General features: G+C 48.6%; 1 protein-coding gene across 2 annotated transcripts in view; it reads right to left on the bottom strand.

The window, feature by feature from the left end:
• JDP2 (Jun dimerization protein 2) overlaps positions 1-6,626 on the bottom strand; it is a 9,901-nt gene extending 3,275 nt beyond the window's left edge. The window contains exon 1 of one of the 2 annotated variants that reach the window (XM_019552242.1): positions 5,755-6,626. In XM_019552242.1, coding sequence (XP_019407787.1) covers positions 5,755-6,036 — 282 coding nt within the window. In that variant the 5' untranslated portion in view covers positions 6,037-6,626. The remainder of the gene's footprint in view (positions 1-5,754) is intronic. The other variant, XM_019552241.1, reaches the window with a different exon arrangement.
• Between the last annotated feature and the right edge of the window lie 4,926 nt (positions 6,627-11,552).

Below are 11,552 nucleotides of genomic sequence, written 5' to 3'. Positions count from 1 at the left end.
ACTGGGAATCATTCCTTGTCAGCTTCACAGTGGAAATTCTTGCATCCAGGCCATGAGGAGTCCTGCTCCTTGGTTGGGAGTAATTTTCTTTTAAAGAAAATAAAGTGCAACAGCTTTCCCAGCTGGATGTTGACTTAGAACTGAGGCACATTGACTTGCCAAAAAAAAAAAAAAAAATCAAGCCCCACACCTTCCCTGAATGACACTCCGATCCCCCTCCTCTATGTGCTGCTCAGATTTCTGCCGCATGCCCTATCTGCTACTGCTGCCTGAGCCCTCCATGGTCTCCTGTATACCATGCACAGAGGCTGCCTGTGCCACTTGTAATGTGTGTGCCTCAGGTTGACCACCCCTGACGTAGCCCATCTCCATAAGGGGCTCCAGGCTGAGGTAAATTCTCTGCATTAGTAACCTGTCTGTCTGTATCAGAACAGCACCAAATTTCACCCTACCCCAGCACAGAGATGTGCAAGCACAGGCAGAGAGGCTGGAGAGGTGCTGTGATAACTGCAAGTGTCAGAAACAAGAGACCTTGCCAAGCATGCACGGGCTAGAACAACCAAAAAGAAGAGCCCCTCAGCACATTCCCCAGCCCTGCAGAACAGTGCCTTTGTGTCTTCCTCATATTAACTCAGAGCTGATCCTGTAGCAGAGAGTTCTCAGCTGTGGGACACCAATGTTCAGCGGGTGGGTGTCAAGGGCAGGCACAGGAAGAGAACCAACTGACACCCTACCCCCAAAACAGACCTGGTGCTAAGTTGTTCCATGTGCACTAACTCTGGCACAGGTTGCAACAGAGACACTCAAGTAGGGTGCCTTTAGCCCTGCTGAGATGTGCAGCTTGTTAGCCTAGATACAGCACCTGTATCACAACCATGCTGCTTCCTACAGAATCAGGATATACAGTGAGCTTGGGTAACTGCAGCCTGCCCAGCACAAAGGAGGGAAGCCAAAAGCCTGCACATGGCATTAGTGGAGAGTTGGACCATGCAGCATCAAGATGTCAAGAACCATTACTGGTGAATCAGCATGGGAATGGACATGTTTTCTCTGGGGACTATTCAAACTGTGCTGCAACTCAGGGGAGAGCGTCAGAGCACTCCTCACCTATGGTCTCCAGGGAAGAGACAAAGGAACTGTGTATTCCACAACTGCAGAGAAGCAAAGCACACAATGAGCAGGCAGGGCTTGGGGCAGGGCAGTGAGTGGTCTCAGGCCAGAAGCTGGTCAGAGTCAATAGCCACAAAAGCCTGAACAAGCTGTTTCTGACTGGCTCCAGTCACTCCCTGTGCAACACGATGGATCAGTGTCCTTGGCTGGGTGCACCTCTCTGGCCTGTTTATTTGTCACTGGCTGAGCAGTAGAAGGCACAAGGCCAGTGCGTACAGAGGGCAGCAAAGTGAACGGTGGATCCTGGCACCCGGATTCCATGACAGCAGGGGTTGGGGAGTTTCTCTGTGCTACTGACCCAAGCCACATAGACAGGCCAATAACCCTGTGGTCTGGAAACCAATCAAAGGAATAGGGGCACTGCTGCAACTCTGTTCACAAACCTAGGGCTGTCAAAAGACCGCCAAAAACCATTTGTCTAGGCACAGTGAAGCTCATTAACACTCAATCACCCCCAAAGACAATATTATGGGTGGACGGGTCATTTTCGACCTGGAGGGAAGTGGGCACTACGGTCCCCCAGGGCTCAGTCCTTGGGCCTGCACTGTTCAATTTCTTTATTAGCGACTTGCATGATGGGGTGAAGAGCAGCCTGTTTAAACTCGTAGATGACACCAAGATTTGGGGTGAGGTGGGCACGCTAGAAGGGAAGGACAGATTACAGCAGGACCTGGACAGGTTACAGGGGTGGGCAAATGAAAATAGGATGGGATTCAATACTGACAAGTGCAGGGTGATGCACTTAGGCAGTAGGAACCAGCAGCATACCTATAGGCTGGGGAACTCCCTTCTCGAAAGCACGGTGGCAGAAAGAGATCTTGGAGTCATTATTGACTCCAGGATGAACATGGGCCGACAGTAAGAGAACACGATCAGTAAGGCTAACCGTACCTTGTCCTGCATCCACAGATGCATCACAAGCAGGGCCAAGGAGGTGATCCTCCGCCTCTATACAACACTGGTCAGGCCGCAGTTGGAGTACTGCATCCAGTTCTGGGTGCCACACTTCAGGAGGGATGTGGATAGCATTGAGAGGGTCCAAAGGAGGGCCACTCGCATAACTGGGGGGCAGCAGGGCAGGCCCTACAAGGAGAGGCTACGGGACCTGAACCTGTTCAGCCTCCACAAGAGAAGGCTGACAGGGGATCTGGTGGCCATCTATAAACTTACTAGGGGGGACCAGCAGGATTTGGGAGAGACCTTGTTCCCCCAAGCGCCTCCCGGAGTAACAAGGAATAACGGCCATAAGTTGCTAGAGAGTAGATTCAGGCTAGACATCAGGAGACGCTACTTCAGTCAGGGTGGCTAGGATCTGGAACCAACTTCCAAGGGAAGTGGCTTCTACCCTGGGGGTCTTTAAGAGGAGGCTAGATGTTTACCTGGCTGAGGTCATTTGAGCCCAGTTTTCTCTTCTGCCCATGGCAGGGAGTCAGATTAGATCTACAAGGTCCCTTCCGACCCTACATCTATGAATCTATGAATCTATTATCATTACCCAGAAAATTACTCAGGTTGCACTGTCAGTAGTTGGGAGTCTGGAAAGTCACAAAACAATCTTAAAACTGCCACTGAATCAGCCTTCAGGAGACAGCCTTAGCCATGAACAATGCAGCTCTCCATCTCTCCATTGTGCCGGGGACTTCCAAATCCAGGAAGCTATCTAGCTAACCCACCTACCTAGATCTTAGCCATCAACTTGAGTGTGCTTCTTTGAAATGCTTAAGCAGCAGCATATTTTGTCATCACTTCAGCAAACTATCCTTGCCATCTCTAAAGCCAACTGCAGTCACTGACAGGGCAACTTTGTAGTAGTTAGGACCAAAGTGGACCATAGTCAATAGAATTCCCTCAAAGTTGACAGGATTTTAAATGTCACATAACTAGAATCTCTAATGGAAAGCTAGGAAGTTTTACACACGTCTGTCTGTATGAGCTGAAAACCATGTTCTCCAGACCTCCTACCCTTCACAGGCAAAATACTACATGCATGTTTGTAAAGCACATGGAAACACAAAAGGTGAGGGAGGAGGGAGAGAGGGGCAGAGCTGGCTGCCCAGATTCAATTACATACTTGAGTTTATCCCACTCCCTTCAGTTCAGGGAGAGGCTGCCACTGCCTTGCTCAGCCACAGGGACGGGACCACAATGAATCTGACTGGGGATGGCACCTTCAAGAGAAGGACTTAGTCTTTCTTTCTGGGGGAGTGCTCTGCTGTGGTCTGGAGGGATTTCCAGCAAGCACAGCAGCCACCCTTGGGGCAGTGGTTAAATATTCAGGTGGCAGCTTCAGTAGAGTGTCAGCCTTACCCCAGACTCATGAAAGTTGCTACCAACTGTGTTAGGCATGCTAGCCACACCATTCCCTGGTGTGCTGTTTACCACAGGTAACTGGGTGCCTTAGCCATACTAGCAGAACAAGATGCCTGACCTGTCCTGAGAGCAGTGGCTGTTTCTAATACCCCCAGAGATGGCCAGACAATCTATTCAGCAGTGTATGCTGCTCCCACCTGCAGAGAAGGTTCAGCACAGCAAAATGCCCAGCATTCACATGCTCCGGTCTCCACCCCTGCCCATATATAAGCATCCACACTCAGGGATACGCCTTCCAGGATGGGTTGGGAGGCAGCTTCTCCTTCCCAGTGCCAAGAAGGTACCTTTCCTCCTGGACAGGAGTACAGCCATAGGTACCGATTCCATGGGCACTCCATGGCTAGCGGGTGCTCAGCACCCAGGGAACCATGCTTGCAGACATTAAACAACACCCCCCCAAAAAAACCCAAACCTGTGCTTTACTGGAAGCAGTAGCATGTTACTTCAACATAGCTCTGCAGCATCTGTAAAAATTGGGTGCTTCAGCAGGGCTTTCTGGTGCTTTTAGCTGATTGATTCAGCTTTAGTTATTAGATAAAAGCTCCAAAAAAGCCCCACTAAAGTGCCCCATCTCTACAGACCCTGCAGAGCCAGGGTGAAGTAACGTGCTGCCTCTTCTGGGCATGTGCAGGGCTTGGCACAGGAATGCACCGAGTTAAAAGTTAAGCACTGATTTTTGGGGGCTTTTTGGCGGGGGGAAGAGGTTATCTCAGTAAGCACCTACCACCAAAAAACAAAGTTGCTGCCTCTGAGTCTGGCAGGCAGGTGTCTCTAGTACAGGGGTGGGCAAAATGCGGCCTGCCAAGCCATTCTATCTGGCCCACGGGACCCCTAAAAAATTTAGAAAGTTAATATTTATCTGCTCCTAGCTGCCTGTCATGCAACCCTAGATGTCTTGCCAAAACTCAGTAAGCGGCCCTCTCCGCCTGAAATAACTGCCCACCTCTGCTCTAGTGCCTCCACTCAGAAAGGAATGAGGCCAAACCAACCGTGTCCACTGCTTTTAGCCACTCCTGAGTGCAGCAGTTCTGGCTTTAGGTCACCCAGGTTTTGGTTTCCAAGCTTTTGCCTTGGGCACTGCCATGAGGTGCTTTGAGCCTGAGATCATCATGAGTGTTGCAGAGGAGGAACATGCTGCAGCGCAGCAGCTTGGCTCCACTGCCTGGCACTCTATGCCCTGGGATTTCCCCTTTTTCCCTGCATGGTATTTCTAGACTAACAGCCAGAGAAAACTCAGCACTTTCAGTACCTGCTCTAGACTAGCACAGAGCAGGGCAGAGTGCAGCCTGCTCCCAGACACAGGCAGATGATCAGGCCTATGCTAAAAAGCTCCATGAGCTCTCTGCTGTGGTGTCAATCACGGATATAGCTGGAATTTCATGGGGCCCCTCTGGCATAGTGAGAGGAGGAAGGCAGGATTCCCACTGTACAGATGGGAAGAGAAAGGCACAATGGCCATGTCTATGCTGCTTCCCAAGTGCTTCATTAAAGCACACAGCCCTACCTACCTCCTCCTGTTTCACATGTACCAAACCAGGAAATGAGGCAGTGAAGCCACTGAGGGCAAAACCCCTCTCTCGCGACACATGGTTGTGCGCACATACACGTACACACATGCTGGTCTCAAGCTACCCATCTGTAAGGCACTTAAGAGCAGCTGTGGAGGAGGACAGTGGTTTCCCTGCCTCATCTCTGGGTTTGTGCATGTGGAATGGGTGCTGGATGACAAGATATGTTCTTTAGTGAGGCACACTACAAAAACAACATAGATAGGCCCAAAGAGGAATGCAGCTAACGCCATGGAAGGAGTCACTGGCAGCAGAAGGCACCAGAAAAAGGGAAGCTTTGCCTCTAACAGGCTGGTATGTCATAGGATGTAGCTGGAGAAAGGGGCTGTGAGGGTACAGTAGAGGGTGGTTTCCCAGAGCAGGGCTGCCAGAAGTGGGCCCTGGCTAGGATACACTCAGAGCTCCCACAGGAGCGGAGTCCAAGGCTGGGGCCCTTTAAGTCTCTTTGCCCTTAATCCCACGAGGTGATCAAAGGAAGGCTGGGACTAGGAATCCTAGTGGCAGCCCACACAGCGCTGGAGCACTTTGCCCAGCCACAAGGGTGCAGGCCTGCAGCTTGATCCCAGTAACCACTGGGCAGATTCTATTTCTGTGCCTGAGATAGGTTCACACAGCTGCCCATTGCCACAGGTCTGTCAGGACTAACCTCACTTTTCACTGGCTGGGGTCTCTTCCCAAGCTTCACCTCCAAGAAATGCAGTGGCGAGATCATGGCCCCGATGTTGCGGATGTCGGCGTACTTCCGCTCTTCCGCGGTCAGGGTGGTGCCAGGCAGTCCCGTCAAAGGGCCAAGCCCAGGCAGAGCGCCAGCTGTCAGGGATGGGTCTGGAATCTGCCCTGGCATCATAGCAGGACAAACAGCTCCACAGTCTGGAGAGAGACCAAGACATGAGCTGTTAATGGAATTCAGCCAGGAAAAACCCAACATACCCCAACCCCACCACCACACAAGAGTTCAGAAGGATGTAGCTTTCTCCCAAACCTGTAAAATACCATGTGATGAGGCAACTAATCTACTTAGTTACAGGGCATCCTTTTCTGAGCCGGAGTCTCTATGGTGCTCTTGATGAGGCAGAAGACACTAAATCTCTTTGCCCTCTGCTTTGGTGCTGCAAGCTGTGCCCCAGTGAGAGTCTGTGGCAGAAGCATCACTTCAGCCCAGCCATGGAGAAACACACAAGAGGGCATCATACCCCTTTAGTGACTCTGGGAAGGCAAAATGACTTGAAGGAGAGGAGGCAACCCTCAGCTCTATAACAGATCAGGTTCAGGTACACATCTGTGGAAGATGCCCAACGAAGATATCTTATCTGAGAGAGGAGCAGATCCATCCCTGTGATGGGAGCTCCCCATCCCACCTTTGTGGCTCTGAATGAAACTCAGGTGCTGCACAGGAATAGCATGCACTCCAAAGAGCATCTCAGGGCTGAGGGTAGAAAGGAATGGCTTCAGAGAAGGGGCCTGGGAGACACCCATATCAGTTATTTACTGTGGTTACTCCAGTGCAAGGCTATAGGGGGAAAGCATGGGCAGGAACACAGGCCCCAGGACCACAATACATGCCAGTGCCCGCAGATCAGCAGTGAGACTCACTTGGGATGATGGAAATCCTAGGTCTGAACTACAGAGGAAAGTCTGGACTGGTTACAGAGGCCAAGGAGCATGCCACTAGAGCCCACGTGGAATTTCACAGGCTTCCTGAATGAGGGTGGTGCCTGAGAGGCAGTGATTATCAGGTAGAATACACAAAGAAACCAATAGTAGGTCAAAGGGAATTGACCTGCACAGCAAAGGCATACAACTATCCTGCAGATGAGGACGGTGAGAGAACTCAGAGGCAACAGAGCACAATAAACCCAATGGATAGCAACAGCTACTGGGACACTACTTGGTCAGTGCTACCTTCAGGCTGAACAGCTTTTTGCTGCCAGAGACCACTACTTCTTGAAACACCTTGTTCTGGATCAGATAGGATCTGAGGCTACCTATAAACTTAATTTGAAGTAATTCTCAGGAACTGATACAGGAAGAAAGAGCAGTAGAGCCATTAGTGTCCAGAACATGCAGGAAATCTAACACTGTAAGGTTTAGGCTGACAATTAGGGCTGTCGCAGCAAGACATGGGAAGGGGAACTTTGCCCAAGTGAGAACAAAGAAAAATAAAAAGAAACCAAAGTCCACAGAACTAGCATGGAAACTGCTTAAGAATAACTTAGAATCATAGAGGGGATCTATTTCCCAGGGCAAATGAGAGGAAACAAACAGGCAGAAAGGAGGGGGAAAAAAATCAGGAGGCACAACAGTTTATTCTGGCCAAGCAGAAAGAAATCCAGCCCAAGCGAGACTAAGGGATAGGGACAAGCTTTGGCAAATCACTTGCAGGCTGGAAGATGAGAGGAGGTAGGAGGAAATATGAAGAACAGTAGCCAAGAGTATGACATTATTTAATTAGATCTGAAGTGGGAAGCCCACGAAAGAGCGAGTGGGATGCCGAGACCAACAGACTGCAAGGAGTACAGTCAGACGCCAACTATGGAACCTCTGTGTTTGCATAACAGGACTGCAACACTTGCCAAAGACCCAGTTACAATAGGCCCAGTTCATTTCTGTCCACACAGCAGCTTTTTTCACAATGCAACCGTATGCCACCACATTTGTGCACTGCGCTCATTACTCCGCTTAGCTGGATGTGTGTCGATGCACTCTGGAAAAGCCTGGGTATAGGCCATCACAAGGTAATCAACATGACACCTATGAAAAAAGTAGTAGATAGAAAAGTCATACCCCTGAATTGGGGTAGCTTCACCCAATCTGATAGAGGATTACCCTGAGAGTCATGGATAAAGCAGTATTGGTGGAAATTACACTGGTTCAGGTTTTGTCTTTCTGCATCCACCGTAGTTTGCTAAGGGCAAACAGTCTGTTTTATAGACTCTATTGCCTGCCATCCCAGGCCACCAAGCAGTTACAGTAACAGCCACCTACTGTGCAAGATACCTTGGGATAGTTGCACATCTGCCTGTTTTTGATCCCAGTGTAATTTACATAGGTGTAAAATTTCAACATCTGTTCTCCTGGGGTATGTGCTTATCTGTCCATGCCCCTACAGTACCTCGTCTGGGGAGAGAATACTTTGGTGACTAGCACACAGGACTGAAGAGCATAGGGAAATGAATCTTGCTATATCCTGTTACACAGAGCTAGAAGGCAGGGGAACTAACTGAACACAGTCAGGTGCTCCTCTACCCAGCCCACCAACACATTTAGAGCTGGTTAGTTACATGAAAGCAGACACATACCAGTGCAGGTAGTGAGTTGCCACGGTCACCAAGGGCAGAATCCTACTGTACTTACATGCCTAAATGGCAGTTTTCCAGTCATGTAACTTCCATTTTGGCACTTCTGAACAGTTTGTAATTGCATGCCCTGTGTAGTGTGGACACACATGCATCCACACAGCTACTGAGCATTGCAAACTGTGCCTCAGTGCCGAAGGTGGCAGCTACACAGGTGGAGAACTGCCAACTAGCCTTGTAAAATGATATACAATTCTTCCTTAACTAGACACAGCCTGTGTTGAACTGATGCAAGACATATCATGAGAGGTTATATACTTGGTTTAAAGTTAAAAGTGTGGACACAGCTTCTGGGTGGATAAGAACACTGCAGAGATGCATCAGCTAGGGGTTGATGACCAAGCAGCTGGTTTTGGGAGCTATCTAGAAGAGGGAAAGCAGGTAATAGTGATTAGTTCAAGTTGTTTGGAGCATTTATTAATTTCAACGAGAAAAGGAGAGGAGCAGAAAGAATAAGCCCAGCTGAGAATATAGGTGAGTCAAGTCAAGATGGACTGGAAAGGTTGCCAGAAGATCCCGACTACACTAGATAAGTGGGCACCACAGGGGGAGTCCAGCCCACTCTGGAATAAGTCTGTGCACTACAGCGGGCTAGGAAGTGGTTGTTACCTCACATAAGGGAGCAAAAACAGTTCATGGAAGGCATCAACATGCAGCAGCAGTCACATAAGTCACTAAAGGATGGGAAACCATTACTGTCAATTCAGGGCAGTTCCACAGGATCAGAGCAGAAAGGAAAAGGCAGCAGTCAGAGAGGCACACGGGAAGGTTCCAGACATAGAGAAGTCAGAAACTCCAGCACTAAAGCTGGAGACTACATAGATGCTGCTTGATAAAAATGGATGTCCTTCAAGTACTTCTGCCTATCTGGCATGAGACAGATGGAGACAAAATACGCAGTAATATTATTTGGCCTGAGAAAAGACAGATTAATCAGCTGGTTGGGACTCCAAAACCAGAAAACAGTACAAGGTATTAACCTTCCTCATGGCAAATGAGAACAAGGCAGCTGTAATTCCACATGTTTGGAAGTGGTTATGTTTAACAGAAATACAGAACAATACCTCTACATAGCAAATCACTGAAGCAGCATGTCATTCTCCTTTTATGCTTTCCAAACTGATTTATGGCTAAAAAATTTTGCTCTCTCAAGAGTTCATACAACATCCTCTCCGAAAGGGACCACTCTGAAAAGAAGATTGCAAGCAGGTACTCCAGCCAAAATGCTCATGGATTTCATAAATAAGCTGCTCCTCAACAGTAGGAGGATTCAGCTCAAAAAGGTGGGTTGCCAAAGGGTATATGATCACAGAACTGGGAATAACTCAGAAAACTACCATTTGGGGATGCTGTGTGTGTGCCTGCAAGTTAGACATATCTAGGTACTGTCACTAAAGGCAGCATGAAACAGCTGGGGAAGAATATATGTGAAGGTACACCAGTAGCTAAAGACCTACCCCAGGGATAAAGTCTTATCCTTACTGCACAACTTCACAGAGAAACACACAACAACTGCCAATCCCAAATTCTAGACCCCAGGCTTTAGATCTTAAAATTACTCTTTCAGATAATCAGTGACAGAAGCATTCAAATACTCCTTTGAAGCCATTCTTTGGGAAAAACAAGCAAGTCCAATGCTTTGTGCTGTGGAGATCTTACTGGGTTCTTATAACGTCAAGGCAACTGTATGTCTCTACTTAGCTAAGAAAATCATGTTCTGAGAATCAGTCACCCTCATGCAAATGTCGTAAAGGAGCACCAATCCACCTTTCCATGTTCCGAGTTGAAAACTGACTCAGGCCCAGGGGGTCGGGGGCCTGACTGCCTTCCTAGCCCTACCCTGATGCTCTGAATCACTCTCCTGAGAGCCGGTGGCTAACTCTTGTTATAGTGCCCAAGCTGGAGGTGCCTGGGGAGACAATCTTTATTTTGCCCAATATCCTTTCTGAAGTAGCTCCAACTGGAAGAACAGCCATTCTTGATGATAATGATCAATTTTTTATTATAGCTTAAGGTTTGGCCTTTACAGTACCACATGTATGATGCAGGCTGTGTGGATGCAGTCAGTAAATCTTGGAGTAGTTTTTTAGTGCACCATAGACCTGAGTCAGTGGTGCAAAGGGCACTTAAAGCTTATCCTAGATGCTGGAACTGCATCCATACAGCCTGTCACACCCATGGCACTGTGAAGGTCAATTTAGGCACAGTAACATATAGCAATTAGGTCCTTGGTCTCAGGTATGTGATTCAAAGCATATAGGTAAGGTTCCACAGCTCAGGAGAGACTCACTACAGAGTTAGGCACATCTGAAAGGTGATTTAGGAATTTGAATGCTCAACTAAAAGTCCTTTAGAACTGGCCAGTAGGAAGCACTGGGCACATGGATGCATCTGGATGCCCATCTCTCTCAGAAGCTTAGACATCTTACTCAGGACAGCACATTAAGTATCTCTATGCACTTTAGAACCAGAGACTAAAGTGCCCTTCTGAGGATGGACACCTAATAGACATCATGGGAGTGTCCACCTTTTATGTAACAGCCTAATGGTTAGAGCACTCACTCCAAGTGGGACACCCAGGTTTTAGGTCCTCCTCAGCTTATAGGGATTCAAACTGACATCTACCTCCCATATCAGTGTCTTCTTCACCAGTCTGGGCTTCCTGAACTGTCTCTGGATATTAAATTAGATAGCTTGGTTCTGCTTTCTGTCTAGCTATCAAGACAGGCTTTCACAGATTTCATAGATTTCACAGACATTAAGGCTGGAAGGGCCGCGGAAGCTCATGGAGTCCAGCTCCCCGCCTGAGGGGCAGGAAGTCACCTGGGGTCACAGGATCCCAGCAAGATAAGCATCCAATTTTCTCTTGAAGGTGTTCAATGTAGGTGCGTGAACCACCTCCGATGGCAGACTGTTCCAGACCTTGGGGGCTCGGACAGTAAAGAAATTCTTCCTTATGTCCAGCCTGAAAGGGTCTTGCAGTAATTTATAACCATTCGACCTCATCAGCCCCTGGGGTGCTCTGGTGAACAAACGTTCCCCCAGATACTGGTGGTCACCCCTGATAAACTTATAGGTGGCCATCAGA

The sequence above is a fragment of the Crocodylus porosus genome, unplaced genomic scaffold (genome assembly GCF_001723895.1).
Source record: "Crocodylus porosus isolate Cpor-Errol unplaced genomic scaffold, CroPor_comp1, whole genome shotgun sequence".
In the NCBI taxonomy this organism is placed as follows: domain Eukaryota; kingdom Metazoa; phylum Chordata; order Crocodylia; family Crocodylidae; genus Crocodylus; species Crocodylus porosus.
The sequence above is the reverse complement of the archived record's forward strand: the minus strand, read 5'-3'. Positions and strand labels throughout refer to the sequence as shown.